Source organism: Thermobia domestica, chromosome 9 (assembly GCF_964235325.1).
Source record: "Thermobia domestica chromosome 9, izTheDome1.hap1.1, whole genome shotgun sequence".
NCBI classification, from domain to species: domain Eukaryota; kingdom Metazoa; phylum Arthropoda; class Insecta; order Zygentoma; family Lepismatidae; genus Thermobia; species Thermobia domestica.
The window spans coordinates 128920591-128940351 of NC_137462.1; the positions used below are offsets into that span (position 1 = coordinate 128920591).

Genomic DNA, 19761 nt, shown 5'->3' on the forward strand with positions numbered 1-19761 from the left:
TGTAGTTTCACATACATATAACTAGCCTTTGGCTAGTTGTGGGCTCCGCCCCCCAGACCTCCGACTTTGCTCGGCCTACGGCCTCGCATTTCTTATCTATCGGCCTTTGCATCAACAGCAAATTTCGTAAACTTGCTCTTCATATTTCCTGACTTTTCCAATCCGAGGGCTTCGCCCCACGCACTGTCTATGCTCGGCCTATGATCTCGCACCTCTTGAACCGACAATTCTATTGTCTGTTTTCCTACTTCAACTATCTAAAAAATAGGATTTTGTATTCCAAGAAAACGTTCTTTTAAATAGCATGGGAATTTCTTCATCCCCCTTTAGACTCCTAAAAAATTAAAAATATTCACTTTTGACAATTTTTCTGTAGGTTAGTTTCGGAAAGCTATAATCATGCCAAATTTAATCATTGTAGCTTTACAGGAAGTGCTCAATAATTTGTCAGCTCATGGAGTTTTATTTATATTTAAGATTGTGTAAAATTGAACCATACTGGGAAATTACCTGAATTGTATGAATATATAACGTTACTGACAAGAACTAACTAACTCTATGGCCTATGGAAATCGGAGGTTTAATGCCGTGTTCACAAAAGCTCTCCACTAACTTCTGTCTTTAACCACTGGATCCAGTTTCTACTTTGTGTTCCTATTTATGCAAGATCCATCTTAATATTGTTCTCCCACCTGCCCCTAGTTCTTCCTGTTGGTCGTTTTATGATTGGCATTCCATTTACGAGTTTGAAAGCGTTTCTACTGTCTTTCATTCTTCCCACCTAAGCCTCCTAGACTTGATGACTTCGAACAATATTTGGTAAACCGTATAAATTACGTAGTTGATCATTATGAAGTTTTCGCCATTGCGCATTCCCGTTCCTTTTGGGTCCGAATATTTGTCTCAGGATCTTGTTCCCAAATACTTGAAATATTAATGGAATTATTAATGCAGTAAGAAGTGTTTTATGGAGGTTTTAGTAGCCTTAGTTGTTATATAGATTTATATGAACTGAGGGCTTGTTTGAGTTTGGTCGTTGTAAATACGCTTATGTAAGTAATCTACTATACGCGGATATCAGTTTTTAAGCAGTACAAATCGACGTTTGCCCAGGAAAGGATATATTTAAATAAATATTCCTTCCTAAAGTTAAAGCATACCTAAACCCAGAAATATGACGTCCTCTGTGAAATAGCATATTTCAATTTACTAAGAGTCAGCTTGGTCCAAAACGCAGGGTTTATGTAATAATTTTTAATTAATTCTTCTATTCTTTATCCGCGATCGCTGGGATCAATGATGATACTTCAAGCAGCGATTACTTTCAAATTCAGCTACCATTGTATGCGGGTAGGATTCACCTGTACCGAAACATGTAAAACTAATCCAAAATAACCGATATTAGTGTCAAATCTATAGTTTTCACGGTAGCTGAGACGAATGGTGATACTTCCACAAGCGTTGACTTCCAAAAAGTCCCCATGCCAAAAATAGATATTCAGTTACTTTAAAATAAATATAACAATCTGACTAGATACAAACAAATATACGTATTATATGTAACACATATACAACGGAAGTTGTGTAAAACGTTGAGCAGATAACTTATATTGTAAAGGCTAAATTAATTAAAAATATGAATATACATGTTCAACAGGAAAATATTAATTGATGACAAAAGCAAATGAAAACTTCTTTCAACCCCACTTTCTATTTTTACAATTATCATACAAGCCATTTATTCATTTGAAGCGAGTGTATTACTGAGATACGAAGAAATCACACTAAACAATTTCCTGCTTGTTCTAATTTGTACATCCTAAAAGTGATATAATAATTCAAAATAATTATGCACATGACATGCGAAGTTTATCATCGATTAGAAGAAGAAGAAAAAATACATGGCTATAAATTTTAGACCCATTATATGGTAATACTTTTTTGTATTAGAAGAGCTGAAAATCGTCAAAAAGTGTAGAGAATGCGGACGCATACTTTTCTTACGTTTCTAGTTGTTATTTGTACATTTTCGCATTTTCGACATACAAATGCTTCCAGATTGAAAGAGCGCTCTGTATCTTCTGAGTCATCTGATTCAGACGATTGTTTTACACCCTCTATAGCAGAGGACATTGATTTACTTGGTGTAAGTACTTTCCTTTATGTTAACACTAGCTGTAAATTATTTGATATATTCTAACACTTTCTTCTTGTTATTCAAGTAGATTTATACAACATTTAAACGAAGGTTTCAAGTAGGAAGTCAATCTTTGTTAGATTTACATTTATTCCAGTTCGTTTGGGGCTCTTAGGATCAGGCTCGTTAGTGGTGAAGAGTATGTGCTCAAAGAAAGAAAAATGCGAAAAAGTTAACAATCTATTGTAGGTAATAACTACGAAGTAGCTACGCATTGATTTTGCATAGTGATGAAACACATTTTCAGCACTGCTCCAATATTCGCTAATGATTTATATGATTTTAACCTACTAAATAATTTTCTTAAAATCTACTCTTCGTTTATAAAGTAAAAAAGTTCACTTGTTATTTTATTATATTAGTATCATTACGAAAACTCGACCTTCTGCTCATTAGCGATACCATTTTTTAACATCGAGAAAATTTTTGCGTCAATTTCTTAATCAACAAAGTAAAAGAAAACAATGCAGTGGGTGGGTGCATATTGCTGTAGAATAGTTAAAGGCCCTCTTTATTTGTATTTCAATATGAAGGGTAAGGGGAAGAAACAAGGGATGTCACAAAACTACATTTTCGAGAAAACGGCGTTTTAATATTGAAAACCGTGTACAAAGAATAGGGTTATAAAATCTTTTGCCACTTTTTACATGAACATTTCTACATCTACGCATGCATGGCATAGATAGTCAAATAGTGCCAAGAGTCACCAACAGATAGGACAAAGCAACTTAAAATGCACATACATGGACATTCCTTGTTTTTTCCCCATACCCTTCATATATTTTCTTCTCTTCAGAACCAATGAATTTGAAACGACTAGTTCATAAATTCAGTTTAACATTATTAAGAATATTGTGGTAAAATAATTTGTATTTTTTTCTTTTCTTTTCCTTTTGCTTATATTTGTATTTATTACATTCCAGCTGTTGGGAGATTGGGTTACCTACAATGCATCAGCACCTATATTTGATTGCACCATACTTAATATTCAGGCACATAACGAAACAACAGCAATTGTGACAGAATTTTCTAGTTTTTACCCTTCAACCAATTACACGCTTATATGCAATGTAAGCTCAATGGAGTGTAGTAGCACGGAAAGTGGAAAAGGTAAATGCATTCATAAGTTAAAATTAATTATTTATAATATTATACTTGGCATTAGTGCTTTAAAGTTTATAAGTATTTCAAAACTTATGACCTGAAAATCTTACTCAGAATATTTGAAGACCGCAGTTGTGTTAGTAACATTTATTTGGTGTACTTCAGTCTGACTAAAGATTGCATCGCAGTAAATATAGATGTGAGCAATATTCATCGTCTACATATTAAAAAGAATCCTAAATTTTAAAAAAAATCTTCTTATCTTTACATATCTTTTTATTCTATATAGGCCTACATATACTTTTTGGCATTGTTTATTTCATTTTCATTTTATTTTGCAATATGTAAGCACATTTTCATGTTTCGAATTTATTAAGCACCCACACCACCGGCGTGTAATTTTTGCATACAGCACAGATTTAAATAAACTAGACTTTGGCCCGGCCACCCAAGTTTCATAATAAAATGAAATTTTGTAAAAGGAAAATTTTGTGAGATGAAACTCCAGTTTACTGTTAAGTTGGTTATTTCTCTTGGAGTTGGAAGCACTGCATAACCTTCGGTTGGATTGCGCGAGTCGTCGATCGGGATGACGTCACGTTGCAGCCGAGGTTCTGGCTTTAAGACTGAAGCGCTTCGCAGTGTATAAAATGAGGTAAGAGTGTTAGGTCCTCTGAATGAATTAATGGGTCATTAAATTAATATTTTTCCGTATAATCGTATAATTTAGTTAACTTCCTTTGAGAACTATAACAGTTCCTGACTATGGTTGTTATTTAGAAGACATTATTATTACTCAATATATTTTGGAAGCACTTATTTCTAAAAATATTGCGAAAGGAAAAGTAAGAAAGTAAAAATAGTTAACTCAATAGTTCATGTTACTGGTTTTGTGTAGGCAGAGTTATGCCTTCAGTTAAAACATGTTGATTCTTGTTTTCCTTGATAAAACTAAAGTAGAGTCGCTAGTCAGGAAGTTAAATATATTGAAATTACGGAAAATATTAAGGCTAGTGGAGACTTCAAATGAATGATTTATGTCTTAGGTCCGCTTTGAAAAAGGAAAGAAAAAAGAAAGGATTTTGTAGAATTACAGTTCAGCTGTTGCTCGTAATTCATGCATATTGACCCATATTTAAGAAACCATTTCCTCCCACATTTTCATTCCAAAGAAAGCCACTTTGCAGTAACTTCGAGTTCCATACATTTTGATGATATTATTGTATAGGTTTCTAAATTCTATATTTGGATTTACGATTGGTTATAGTATTTACTTCAGAAACTTTTGTCACTTGGAAAAAAAAAAAAACTTTTGGAAAATTAATGTTGCTTGCTAACGGAGATTTCGATTAATGCTATTCTTACTTGTTAAATTTGTTGAATGTTTTTCTATATTTATATTTATATATCACGTTTCGGATTTGTTATAATAAAATTTTCCATTTTGTTAGAAAACTTTTTTACATTTACAAGTAATAGTAGAAATTCTCCTGATTATCTTAATAGGATATTTTGCATACAGTATAAGCCTTTTCCAGTATTGAACCTCACTCTTCACGTCGTCATTATTCTCAGCCGTGGGGGAGTGGAATTCTCCTTTCTCTCTCCTTTTAAAATTCTTATATTATAAAGGGGGAAGTGGGGTGACGTCCGTTCTCGCAGGACTGGGGGTAGTGAGGGCTATTTAAAGATTATATGTGTATCGTTCATCCGTTACATATATAATTTTTAAATAAAATAAATTTTATACACTGCCTTGGAAAGGCAAATTTATGCTGGCTTCGAGGTCCGGCTCGGGGAGGTCCAGCAAAAGGTGTTTCCCTTTATATTCTAAAATTTGTGTGTATTTCTTTGGTCAATTAACCTCTAAATTAAATAACATATTTCATTATACTATGCCTTTCTTGTTGAGTTAATATAAATGTTGTATATGAATGTTAAAGTAAAATACTTAATACAGTGTTGCCGGGGTCGGATACAAAATTTATGGTTTAGTAGGTCATTGTGTAATAAGCAAATAATTATTGATAAGATTGTAAAAATAGTAGTAATTATTCTTTTGGTTTCTCTGAGCTCAATATTTTGTGGTGTGCTTGTAAGGATGGCACAGTCAAAGGAGACACATGTAAAGTCTAGATTTTCGGATTCTTCAAGTTCTAGTGGGGATGAATTTCTTGGATATTCTTATGAATTTAGTAATCCTATGTTTGATCATTCAAGGCCTTCAGCCCATATTCAAGTGAATCCTCACGAACCTTTGCTAAGTGGTCAAAGTAGACCATTTCAGGATCAAAATTATGACGTGAATCCACAAAGTAATGTGGGACACAGTTCACGGTTTGCGAATTCCTCGCTTAATTTAAGAGCAGGAGGGAGTCAGAGCTTTCAAAATAAATATAGAGATCGACCATTTAATATGGCAGCTTCATTAAATTTTGATTTTGAGAAATTTGCTGCGGAAGGAATCTATAAATCTTTGTTGCATGATATTAATAGTCTACCTATAATAGATGGTACCAATACTGAGTCTACATTTCAGTTTTTATTAAAACTTGATAGTATTGTCAGAGGTAAGGGTTTGCCTTCCGTGTAACGTGGGTTCCTGTCACCACGGCATGGCGCGTCCTCAGGTTGCGGATCGAGGAGAAGGCCTCTAGATATAGAGGTTAGCTGCGAATATACTGAATAAGCAGTCGCGGACAGACGACTAGGAGTGGTCCTCCAGCTTGGGGGTTTGGGTAAGGCTAACACCCTCATCCTGTAAAAAAAGGTACTTGTTCAGAAACATTCACAAAAGCCTCGGACAAGGACTGATAACTTGGCACGACATCAGCAAAAGAAAATGGACATGAGATTTGGAACATGGAATATTAGAAGTCTTTATAGGGCAGGCGCGTTAAAATCTGTAACGAGTGAGTTAGAGAAATACAGGATGGACTTAGTTGGAGTTCAGGAAGTTAGGTGGGAAGGAAATGGATCTGAGAATTCCGGAAATTTTACGTTCTTTTACGGGGAAGGAAATAAAAATCACCAGTTAGGAACAGGGTATTTCGTTCACAAACGAATATTACCAGCAATTAAACGGGTTGAATTTGTTACTGACAGACTTTCTTTTATTACTCTTAAGGGACGGTGGTGTGATATTATTGTTTTAAATGTACATGCTCCAACTGAAGATAAGGGTGACGATATAAAAGATAGTTTTTACGAAGAAGTGGAACGGATATTTGACCAACTCCCGCGATACCATATGAAGATTCTATTAGGGGATTTCAATGCGAAGGTAGGACGAGAGGATATTTTCAAACCGATCATAGGAAACGAAAGTTTGCATAAGGAAAGTAATGACAACGGTGTTAGACTCGTGAACTTTGCAACATCCAAAAATCTAATCGTGAAGAGTACAAAATTCCCACATCGCGACGTTCATAAATACACTTGGACATCACCAGACGGAAAAACACATAATCAAATTGATCACGTTTTAGTAGATAGAAGAAGACAATCTAGCATAATTGACGTCCGGTCGTTTAGAGGGGCTGATTGTGACACTGATCACTACCTCGTAGCAGCGATAATACGGGAGAGATTATCGTTGAATAAAGGTAATACTCAATGTCCGAAAACGGAGAGATTTAATTTAAAGAAATTAGAAGAGAGCCAGGTAAGAGAGGAATACCAGATTGAAGTTTCGAATAGATTCTCGGTTTTAGAAGATTCGGAGTGCACTAGTGTTGAGGATACTTGGAGTGAAATTAGAGATAGCATTAAAAGTTCAGCAATAGAAAAACTGGGACACGCGAAAATACGTAGGAACAAACCATGGTTCGACCAAGAATGCATTAAACTAGTAGAGAAGAGAAAACAGGCAAAATTACGGTGGCTACAAAATCCGAATGAAATAACTATACAAAATTTCGCAGATATCAGGCGGGAAACTTCCAAAACCTTTAGAACAAAGAAACGGGATTTTTTGAAAGCTAAAATTAAGGAACTTGAAGATAATAGTAAAAATAAAAATATTCGGGACATGTATAAGGGGATCAGCGAATTTAAGAAAGGCTATCAACCTCGTGCTTATATATTAAAGAAATCTGACGGAACAGTTCTCACTGATACGGATAGCCTCTTAAATAGATGGAAAGATTTCTTTGACGATTTGCTGAACACGCAGCCAAAAACTAATGTGCGTGGAGAAAAGGAGATACACACCGCAGAACCGTATATTCCAGAACCCAATCGAATAGAAGTGGAAGCCGCTATAAAGAAATTAAAGAAACACAAATCTCCGGGTGTAGATGAAATTCCGGCTGAGTTAATTTTAGCTGGAGGCGAAAAATTGTGGAACAAGATACACAAACTCATTCTCCTTATCTGGAACAAGGAAGAATTGCCACAAGAGTGGAAAGAGTCAATCATTGTTCCAATTCACAAGAAAGGCGACAAAACTGACTGTAATAATTATCGAGGCATTTCTCTTCTGTCAACATCCTATAAAATCCTTTCAAATATTCTGTTAGCAAGATTGATCCCATACGCAGATGAAATTATTGGAGATTATCAGTGCGGATTTAGACGAAATCGATCAACTATCGACCAAATATTTACCATTCGCCAAATACTCGAAAAGAAGTGGGAATACAATACCCCGGTACATCAACTATTTATTGATTTTAGAAAGGCTTACGACTCGGTTAGGAGAGAAACATTATACAACGTTCTTACAGAGCTTGGAATACCGAGAAAGCTAATTAGATTAATTAAGATATGTTTAAGTGAATCCCAAAGTAAAGTCCGGGTAGGAAAATTTTTGTCCACGAGCTTCCACGTCGAAAATGGCCTGAAACAAGGAGATGCGTTGTCGCCATTATTATTTAACTTTGTGCTGGAATACGCCATAAGGAAAATCAAAGATAGCAACCAGGGCCTAGAGTTGAACGGCATTCACCAGGTTATGGCATATGCTGATGATGTAAATTTAATAGGGGATGATAGGAGAACAGTAGAAATAAATGCAGAGATATTATTAAACGCTTGCAGGGACATGGGTTTAGAAGTAAATGCAGAGAAAACTAAATACATGGAAGTGCGTCGGGACCGTAATACGGCAAATTATGGAGGCGTTAAAATATTAAATAATACTTTTGATAAAGTGGATATTTTCAAATATTTAGGATCAATATTAACAGACGAAAATCATATTCACGAAAAAATTAAATGTCGACTAAAAGCAGGGAATTCGTGTTACTATTCGGTTCAAAATCTCTTGTCGTCGCGAATTCTGTCGAGGAATTTGAAGCTTAAAATATATAAAACGATAATCATGCCTGTTGTTCTGTATGGTTGCGAAACATGGTCGCTTACTCTGAGGGAAGAACATAGACTGAAAGTATTTGAGAACAGGATCCTGAGAAGAATATTCGGACCCAAGAGGAACGAGAATGGGGAATGGCGGAAGCTTCATAACGAGGAACTACATAGTTTATACGGTTTACCCAACATTGTTAGGATCGTCAAGTCTAGGAGGCTTAGGTGGGCAGGTCATGTAGCTAGAATGGAAGAAAGTAGAAACGCTTTCAAAGTCTTGACTGGTAGACCCATAGGAAAACGACCATTAGGAAGACCTAGGCGCAGATGGGAGGATAATATTAAGATGGATCTCGCAGAGATAGGAATACAAAGTAGAAACTGGATGCAATTAGCTAAGGATAGAAGTCAGTGGAGAGCTTTTGTGAACGCGGCACTGAACCTCCGGGTTCCATAGGCCATAGAGTTAGTTAGTTAGTTAGTTAAGGGTTTGCCTTTAGATCTTGTGTTAGTAGCTTGTCTTTCTCGTACAAAAGGAGAAATGCAAGAAGTTATACAATCGTTCATTGGGGACGCTTCCCCTTGGCAAACAGTTTGTAGACATTTAGTGGTGCGATTTATTTCCACTATTGGTAGAACACAATTCATGCGACTATTTTTCTACGTTCCCATGCGGGAGGATCATTCATTATATGAGTTCGTGGATAATAAATTATCGATTATTCACGTACTTGATATGTCCTTTGATGAAGCCACGATTTGTAGTTTAATTACTAATATGGTAACGCCTTCTGCCCATCAATTTCTAGCTGAAAGAGGTATGCCTATCGATTTAAATCAATTGTATTTAGCTGCAGAACACTATGATGCTTTGCATAGGTATAGGAAAGATTATTATAATTTACGTAATCAAGGTAGTAGCGTACGGGACTTGATACCACCCCGTAAATCATCTTCCTTTATCGGAGCGAAGAACACAAAACAGCAAGTAGTGTTGCAATCTCGTGAACCAAGAAATTTACATAAAAATTTAGTTTCTCCAGCTATGTATTCTTTACCATCTAATTATAAAAATTTTGATAAGGCGGAATTTTCTCATAACCATAATTTAGAATCTCAGTACTTAACTCAAAATAACTTAGACGTAAAACAAAATGGTAGTAAATTGGAAAATTTGTTAGCGATTCCTGTTTATATTACGGGCATGCGTTTTAAGTGCTTAATTGATACTGGGAGTACGAACTCTTATTTGGCTCGACATCTTTATGATGAACTTAGAATAAGGTGTAAAATAAAGGCAGAAAAGGTGAACGTTCAGACGATTGGCTTAGGAAATGTACAAGTTACAGTGGATATGAGAGTAAGACTATATTTTAAAATTGGAAGACACCAATTTAGTGAAATTTTCTTGATCGTGGACTCTGAGTTTGATCTTCTGCTTGGAAATGACTTTCATACAAAATACGACGCCATAATAGACATTGCTGGTAATTTATATAATATAAAAGCTCGGAAGTTAGTGGTTCCTATGATCCGAGCTGATGAACTTTTGTGTGCCCAGACTTCTCTCGCTTCTGCATATACTTCTAGGAATGGGGTGAGTGGAAAGCAGCCGCCATGCGACCTTGGTTGTCCGAAAGCTACACCTCAGCCTAGATCTTATGGTAATTCTCATCAGAGTTTGACTCCATCGACACCAGTAATTAGAGACAACGGAGTTAACACCACGTTTGACCCTGGAGTGGAATTCATTTTTGATCAGTCCATATTGCATCCACCGGAGATGAGACCGGAGGAATCTCTAGGTAATTATACGGTTCCTGATCAATTATTAAAATGTGATTCTAATTTACAGGAATATGTTAATAACTTGTTAACTTCATATTCTGATGTTATTGGAAACAAAATTGGTAGAGTAAAAAATTTTAGTTACAAAATTGAACTTGCCGATAAAACTCCCATTCGATTGCAACCTTATCAACTTCCAACGCATAAGCAAAAGGAATTAGATTCTTTTATTGCCCAGCTTTTAGAAGACGATATTATAGAGGAAGTAGATTATTCTCCCTACACATCACCCTGCTTTCTAGTAACAAATTCAGACGGAAGCAGGCGGCTTGTAATTTCATACGGAGAAGTGAACAAAAAGGTTATGGTAAACAGCTATCCTTCTCCTAACATGGAGAATGTAATATCTAGTATTTCGGACAATAATATCTTTTCAAAACTTGATTGTAAATCCTGTTTTCATCAAATTCCTCTGTCTGAAGAGAGTAGAAATATTACTGCTTTTGTGACTAAAAACAAAATCTATCGATATAAATCAGTACCAATGGGATTAGTGTTATCACCTTTTGTTTTAAGTAATTTGATGTCAAAAGTCTTTGAAGGGTTAATTGGTAAGAATTTAGAAATATATTTTGATGACATAATTTTATTTAGCAAAGATATTGAGAGTCATAAAGCTCTATTAGAGGAGGTATTATCTCGACTAAGAAATTGGGGAATTACTATTTCAGAAAAGAAGTCCTGTCTATTTCAAACTAGTATTAAATATTTAGGGTTTCGTTTTGAAAATGGCAACATGTCAATAGACCCTGAGAGAATTAAAGCTATCCAGGAGATACCAAAACCAAAGAATAGAAAAGGAGTGAACAGAATATGTTCATTTTTCTCATTCTATTCAAAGTTTATTTATGGGTATTCAGAGTTGATTTTTCCCCTTCAAGAATTAAGATCTGTAAAAAAGCCTTTTAAATGGACTAAAGCTCATGATGAAGCCCTACAAAAATTAAAAGATGCCTTTTGTAGTCAGGTCATTTTGAAAGTCCCAGATATGAACTCCAACTTCGTAATACATTGTGATAGCTCTTTGCGTCATTTTTCTGGGGTTCTCAGCCAAGGGAATCTTAGACCTGTATCTATGTTTAGTCGGGCAATTCCACAATCTGATTGGAGTAAAAATATATACGAATTAGAACTTAAGGCTCTTTCTTTATCTTTGGAAAAATTTGAATATTATTTGGCAAATCCCTTTGTAGTATATACTGATAGTAAGAGTTTAACTTGGTTACTTAATAACCATAAAAGACAAGGAGATATGGAACTATGTTAGAGAAAATCTCAAGGTTTAAATTTCGTATAGTCCATGTAAGATCAAAAATAAATAGTATAGCCGATTTCCTTTCAAGGGTTGGAAACCATCTAGAATTCTATACAAAAGACGATAATACAATGGAAGTCATAAAAGATCATAATAAAACAGTAAATTTGTCTTTCATTAATTTTTGGCAAAATCCTGTGTTTAATGTACCTCTTACAGATCACCAGAGGAAGGATCCTGAGTTAAGAGATATTATCAATAGGTTAGAGCAAAAGGAAGAAGTTCCTCCGTATGTATTAAGAAATAAGATCTTGTTTAAAAAGACAAAAGGTAAAGGGAATAATGGATTTAGAATTGTTATACCTAATTCTTTAATTCAGTCGATTATTGAGTATTCTCATTGTCCAATAATTCATGGTGGGCATATGGGATATCGAAAAACCATTGCTAAGGTCGCTGAAAAGTATACCTGGCCTACTTTATATTCTGACATTAAGAATTTTATACAATCTTGTCATTTGTGCCAAACCTGTAAAGATTCCAATCGAAAACCTATGGGTCAATATTTTACAAAAAAGGTAATGCACCCAAATTATACCTGGTTTATTGATATTGCGGGGAAATTGCCTAGTAGTTCTGGATTTGAATATATTTTAATTGTCACTGACGCCTATAGTCGTTTTGTCTTTTTAGAACCTTTAAGACGACTAACCTCAAAAATCATCTGTAATAAGTTACAGGAATTATTTCTTCGATACGGCTTTCCTGGTAAAGTCCTATGTGATGGCGCTTCTTATTTCGTGAGTGATTACTTCTTAAAATTCTTGTATAGCTATGGCATACAGAGTGTAAAATTCTCCCCATATAACCCACAATCGAACAGAGCCGAACGTACGGTGAGATCGATTAAAAATTTAATTCGTATTTATGTTGATAAGTCTCAACAGAATTGGGCCCAATTACTATCTAAAATTGCTTTTACTATTAACATAAGTATGAATGAAACTACTGGGACTAGTCCATGTGAACTTTATATGGGACGGAAATTTTACCATCCATTAGATGTTAAATGGTTGATGGATTTAGATCTTTTAGACGATGACCAGGATAAAGAGCAAAAATTAGTCAACATAAATAATAACATTGAACGCGCTTGGAAACATAGTGCGAAGGTATATAGTCAAAAACATAGTCCTGTTAATTTAAATATTGATGATTTAGTATTGGTTAAAAGGTTCATGAAAATTTCAGCTGAGAAACATTTCAATCCAAAGATCGCCCCTCAGTGGGAAGGCCCATACCGCCTTATTTCTAAACCTACACCAAATACAGTTTGGCTAGAAAATATTGAAAGACCATATGTTCATATAAAACGCCATGTTCGTTTTTGTAAGAAATATTTTCCACCAAGACAAGTTAATCAACCTAACCCATAAGGTAACACAGCAAAAAAAATTGATGTGAGATTTGAGGTTAAGTAAATTATTAATATTGTACTTATATATATATATATATATATATATATATATATATATATATATATATATATTGGATGTTTGTTCGAACAAATTTTGTGTTTTGTATATTTTTTTTTATTCCTGCAGGAATGCCTCGTCCGAGAAAGTGAGAGGTCAACCCTTTTCATTTTGTAAATACCTCATCATCATCCTTTGTGTATGTTATGTAAGGAATTGGAAAATTACTGTAGAAGTTTGTAAAGAAGGCGTTAGCATTTGAATATTTATGGAAGATTTGGTAATGTATTGAAATTATTTTATTATTCAACTTGGGATTTGTTATGGATAGGAATTTTTTTTGACCGACCCTCGGATATTATGTAACCCACCCAAGTTTCATAATAAAATGAAATTTTGTAAAAGGAAAATTTTGTGAGATGAAACTCCAGTTTACTGTTAAGTTGGTTATTTCTCTTGGAGTTGGAAGCACTGCATAACCTTCGGTTGGATTGCGCGAGTCGTCGATCGGGATGACGTCACGTTGCAGCCGAGGTTCTGGCTTTAAGACTGAAGCGCTTCGCAGTGTATAAAATGAGGTAAGAGTGTTAGGTCCTCTGAATGAATTAATGGGTCATTAAATTAATATTTTTCCGTATAATCGTATAATTTAGTTAACTTCCTTTGAGAACTATAACAGTTCCTGACTATGGTTGTTATTTAGAAGACATTATTATTACTCAATATATTTTGGAAGCACTTATTTCTAAAAATATTGCGAAAGGAAAAGTAAGAAAGTAAAAATAGTTAACTCAATAGTTCATGTTACTGGTTTTGTGTAGCCAGAGTTATGCCTTCAGTTAAAACATGTTGATTCTTGTTTTCCTTGATAAAACTAAAGTAGAGTCGCTAGTCAGGAAGTTAAATATATTGAAATTACGGAAAATATTAAGGCTAGTGGAGACTTCAAATGAATGATTTATGTCTTAGGTCCGCTTTGAAAAAGGAAAGAAAAAAGAAAGGATTTTGTAGAATTACAGTTCAGCTGTTGCTCGTAATTCATGCATATTGACCCATATTTAAGAAACCATTTCCTCCCACATTTTCATTCCAAAGAAAGCCACTTTGCAGTAACTTCGAGTTCCATACATTTTGATGGTATTATTGTATAGGTTTCTAAATTCTATATTTGGATTTACGATTGGTTATAGTATTTACTTCAGAAACTTTTGTCACTTGGAAAAAAAAAAAAAACTTTTGGAAAATTAATGTTGCTTGCTAACGGAGATTTCGATTAATGCTATTCTTACTTGTTAAATTTGTTGAATGTTTTTCTATATTTATATTTATATATCACGTTTCGGATTTGTTATAATAAAATTTTCCATTTTGTTAGAAAACTTTTTTACATTTACAAATAATAGTAGAAATTCTCCTGATTATCTTAATAGGATATTTTGCATACAGTATAAGCCTTTTCTAGTATTGAACCTCACTCTTCACGTCGTCATTATTCTCAGCCGTGGGGGAGTGGAATTCTCCTTTCTCTCTCCTTTTAAAATTCTTATATTATAAAGGGGGAAGTGGGGTGACGTTCGTTCTCGCAGGACTGTGGGTAGTGAGGGCTATTTAAAGATTATATGTGTATCGTTCATCCATTACAGTACCTTTCTCACAAAACATTTCCTCTGTCTACTGCCACGCATCCCACATTTCATTCTTTCGTTCTTAATACTTTGTTTGTTCACTTGCACTTTATTTTTACAACAGTTTGTTTCGTCATCCATCAAGTATCAAAATATGTGTGGGTTCGAATATTTAAGACTCTATAGAACCCACTGAAACATTAAACTCTATAGAACCCACTGTTCTCGTCTTGGCGTTTTTTCTCTGTTCTTTTGGTACTTGCCAAATCCAAGGAACATGCCAAGACATGTGTTTCGTTTCAATTAAAATATTCGAGAACAAAGCTTTTTGATTCAGAAAAACTGTGTTTGCGTAACAAGGCAAATGATATTCTTTTCCTCTCCATATGTCCACAAATATTAAAAATATTCACTTTTCGCAATTCTAGAAGGATGAATGTTTTCACCGCACTAGTTTCTAGAAAGACGAATATCATCATTGTTGTCTTACAGGAAGTTGTTAATAATTATGGGGTGTAAAAGCATTCCCATTTTACATGACGCTATCAAGCATTTTCAGTTTCTCATGAAACTCCACTAAAGCTAAAAAATAATAAGATTAACTTAGATAATGCTGTCAAAGTGATACTTAGATACAAAATTTTAAGTATTTTTCCAATTACTAAAAATGTGAGATTCAATGTCAAAAAATGTTCTTTTAACTAGCTTTGGAATCAGTTTCATTCCCTCATTTTACCTTCTGAAAATGTAAATATACACTTTTATCAATTTTCCTGTTAGTTTCTCTCTTAAAGCAATAAGCATGTCAAATTTCAACTTTGGACGCCAACTGGAAGTACCCGTGGTTTTCTGTCAGTGGGTTAGTTTTTGTATCTTTATTTACTGTAGGTAATCTTTTTAAGTAGAATAACAGCTATTGATTTATTATCGTCAGCTGACGTTGTTCATTAGTGCCAAAAAAATTAGTTTCCTCCATTCTCTCAATGAATTCGCGTGAGAATTAAGCAGCAACCATGCTAGTTTATTCAGTTTTGAAGTCACCTACATATTGCTTTGGAAGATAATACATTTGAACGAAAATTAAAGCTTTAGCGTTAATTACTATTTTAAACTACCCTATATCTCATAAATCAAAAGTGTGTACTATTACCTTCCCAGTGACATAATGATTAACATATTTATATTTATTTATTTATCTTTGTTTCTGGGCATTACCTGAATCTATGACCCTATGACCTTAGGCTCACTCAGAATGGTTGACTTGGAAAAGCTTACTTCTTTTCCACCAAGTGCTCCTACCTGGAATCGAGTTAGGGACTCTCGGACCAAAAATTGACAACTATTGACTACCCTCGGCAGCACCACTAATGAAAAGCTTGAAAACGATATATATTTCAGCATTAGTGTCATGTGAAAAGATTACTTTTTTGTCCAAGAGATCAATTTTTAGGTTCATAAAAATAAATCTGGAAAATGATGCATAAATATTTACGTCTCACTCTTATTATTTTGTTCAGCTCAAACTGATATATTAATTGGTATATGTCTTACCATCGGACATGTATTATGTTAATACTAGGATCAATTACCCGCTTCACTGGGTTAAATTAAGAAAAAATAGTAATGTTTTTGTCGTTCATCTCAGCAACCTTAAAAACTATGAATTCGACTAAACCATCTCAGGTATAAACTTCATCTAGGCCGTAAATTTGATCGAGATCTGTTCGGTGGTTCAAGAATTTTATACCTTTTCTTTTATATATATCACTCGAAGCTCTACCGAAAAAGTGATACGACAAAAATCACGCCAGGTCCGAACCTCATCTATGCTGAAAATTTGGTTAAGATTGACCGGGAGTTTAACCGTGATGAAGTCACAAAGAAAATTACTTTTATTCTTATTTTTTAACATATATATATATATATATATATATATATATATATATATATATATATATATATATATATATATATCCCCCTTCCGCTCCCCTACGTTGCACCGTCAAAGTTAAATGACAAAAAATATCCCAGGTCCAAATATCATCTATGTTGAAAATTTGATCAAGATGGTTGGGTGATTCAAGAGTTAAGTTTTATTTATTTTTATAGATCTCTCCCCTCCCCCCCTAAGTTCCACCATAAAAATGAAATGAAGAAAACATCCCAAGTCCGAATCTTATCTATGTTGAAAGTTGGATCGAAATCTTTCAGGTGGTTCAAGAATTATTAAGTTTTACTCATTTTCATATAAGTACCCACCTCTCCTCCCCCTCCCCTAAGATTTACCGTCAATATGAAATAATAAAAAAAATCCCTGGTTTCAACCTCATACATGTTGAAAATTTGATTGAGATCGTTTGGTTGGTTCAAGAGTTATCAACTCACGAACATAGTCACTTTTATTTTTACATATATTGATTTTAGTATATCTGCCCCTCCTCCTCCTTTCCTATGTTGCTCCGTCAAAATGAAATGATAAGAAACATCTTAGCACGAACCGCATCTATGTTGAAAATTTGATCGAAATTGGTCGTTTGGTTCAAGAGTTATTAAATTTTATTTATTTTTTATAATTCCCCCTCCTCCCCCTCTCCTAAGTTCTATCATCAGAGTGAGTAGCTAAGAATACTCCCAGGCCAGAAGCGCTTCCACTTCAAAAATTCGAGTGAGATCGGTCGAGCGGTTCAAGAGATTAAGACACAAACACAGTCACTTTCAATTTTATAATATAGAAGATTATTGCGTGACTTTAGTTTTGTATTTCGTTAAGAGGAGTAACACAAGCAATTAAATATTTAATAATTTTTTCCTTGTATGTTAATTCTCATTTCAAACATTAATGTACTTTACTAATATGTAGTTTGTTGCATTTTTATTACGTCAATTAATCATCACAATTTTGAATTTCAGTGGTTTTGACTCGAGTTACAGCAGCAGATTCCAACAGATATCTTGTCTTTGATCTCTGCCTAGCATTATCGACCGACAGAACTTATCAGTTCGTTATTATTAATGTTCGTCCTGGCATAGACCTAACAAAAGATGACTTACTTGAAATTCAGGCGGAGCTAGATGACAGAAATCTGAAATTTGATGATATGTTCAGAGTTTTGACACAGGATTGCTAATAGACTATCAATATTTAAGTCACTCATACTCGCACAATATTTGTTTTACTCCAATATTCTATAACATTATTTTTTCTGTTAAAAATAATCAAGTTATTCCATCTCTATATGCATTTTTAGTTGTTTACATTTTGATTAATAAATATAATTTTGATTTATTATATTTCGAGCAAAACTAAAAGGTTAGTATTCAGAAATAAATAAATTTCAAGAATTGTTGACAGTTTTTTATCAGAGTGGTGAAAAATATAGTATAATGTAATTTATGAGCAAACATATATTCATTTCGTACCTTATAACATAAATGATTTGCATATTGTTGTTTGTACTGTTTGCTTAACTAAGATTTTTGTCACAACGTTGATTATAGAAATATATAACATAATTTAAATTACAATTGCCTAGTCTTGTGGAACGTAAGAAAAGAAGTAGCTATTCTTAAGAAAAGAAAAAATGAAAAATGAATATTCAAGTAGTGAATTACTGGTATAGAGAGAAGGAGTAGAAAAACTCAACTTCAATTAATATATAGATTTTGTCCCGTTCGAGTATTGACCATTCATTTTAAAGTTTGATATTGTATTGACCCAGGAAGTAAATTTGAAAATTACAGCATTTACTGCAAAAAAAGAAGTCGATGTATTATTGGTTATTGTTGATCACATTCCATTTACGACTATATCTAGGTAAGAAAACTGTCACTTCTTTAATGTAGCAGATACAAGTTTATGTGCCTAGCAGATATTGTCAATTCAATGTATTAGTATTGGCAAAGCTTTATAAGTTTAAATGCAAAGGCAAACATGAAAAATCAAAGTTAAAGGAGGTCTATTCACATTTACAAATATTAGGTTTATGATTATCAAATTTTGTAAATATTGCAGAAATGAAAGAATTGTTCGAAACACATCTTGCACTTTGACATCAGAAACTGACAATGTACTTATGAGAAAGGAAGCAGCCTCTTTGTAAGCATTTATACTAAATAGTTCTTTTACGTAAGTTTTGCAGATTACCAGTTATAGAACCCATTTACCTCGCGTTTCTTATACTTTTAGGAAGAATCATACAACACGAGTTAGAATTTCAACATAAAAGAGACAAAACTATCTTAAAATGAAAACTAAAAGAGAATAATTAGACCGTTATGACTACATCCTACAAAGTAATCATTTGGTCCATAATCTCATGTTTCTAATTTTAAGAGTTTTCGAAATATGACCATATTATTATAACAATTACAACTGCAAATCCTTTCTCTTTCCGCTTTTTCTTTTACCTTTTTTTCTAAATGGAAACGTCAAAAAGACTCTTGAAACACATCTTTAATTATTTTCATTAAAATACCAATTACCAATTTTCATGTCTCTAGCGTTAAGGAATTTCAAGATGTGACTATCTAATTATAACAATTGTAAGGTCCATCCTTTTTCATCCTACCACGCTGAAACACGTCTTTCATTATTTTAAATCAAAAATAGCAATACCAAATATTATAAACCTAACCTTAATATTATATTAAAGAATTTCGAGATATGGTCATCTTCTAATCCAATCGATTTTTTTTTTTTTTTTTTTTTTGTCGCGCAGAAAGGAAACCAACTTTTCCCTCGAATGGTTTGTGTGTTAAAGAAGTGAATTCCACTACTTACGACACGATTGTAAATTTATCAGGATACTGAATAGTGGACAACCAATAATATGATTAATAATAATAAAGTTTAAAAAATATGTACAGTACTTATAATGGGTAGTTTACTTGAAAGGATGTTCACTAGATTGTTTATAATTCTCTTAATAACAATACCTATTTAAAAGAAAA

The 19761-nt window shown here is 33.7% G+C and overlaps 1 protein-coding gene across 1 annotated transcript; it reads left to right on the forward strand.

Moving 5' to 3' along the window:
- The first annotated feature begins 1945 nt into the window (after nt 1-1945).
- On the forward strand, nt 1946-18699 carry LOC145695011 (uncharacterized). Its single transcript, XM_081771837.1, has 3 exons — nt 1946-2146; nt 3121-3307; nt 17722-18699. The coding sequence occupies exons 1-3, from the start codon at nt 1982-1984 to the stop codon at nt 17937-17939; spliced, it is 570 nt and encodes a 189-aa protein (XP_081627963.1). The 5' UTR covers nt 1946-1981; the 3' UTR covers nt 17940-18699.
- Nucleotides 18700-19761: the final 1062 nt, after the last annotated feature.

Excerpts from the sequence above, each read along its gene's own strand:
- LOC145695011 (XM_081771837.1), top strand. The coding sequence starts at position 1,982 with ATGCGGACGCATACTTTTCTTACGTTTCTAGTTGTTATTTGTACATTT. Across the intron at positions 2,147-3,120 it reads AGGACATTGATTTACTTGGT|CTGTTGGGAGATTGGGTTAC; the intron begins GTAAGTACTTTC and ends ATTACATTCCAG. Across the intron at positions 3,308-17,721 it reads TAGCACGGAAAGTGGAAAAG|TGGTTTTGACTCGAGTTACA; the intron begins GTAAATGCATTC and ends TTTGAATTTCAG.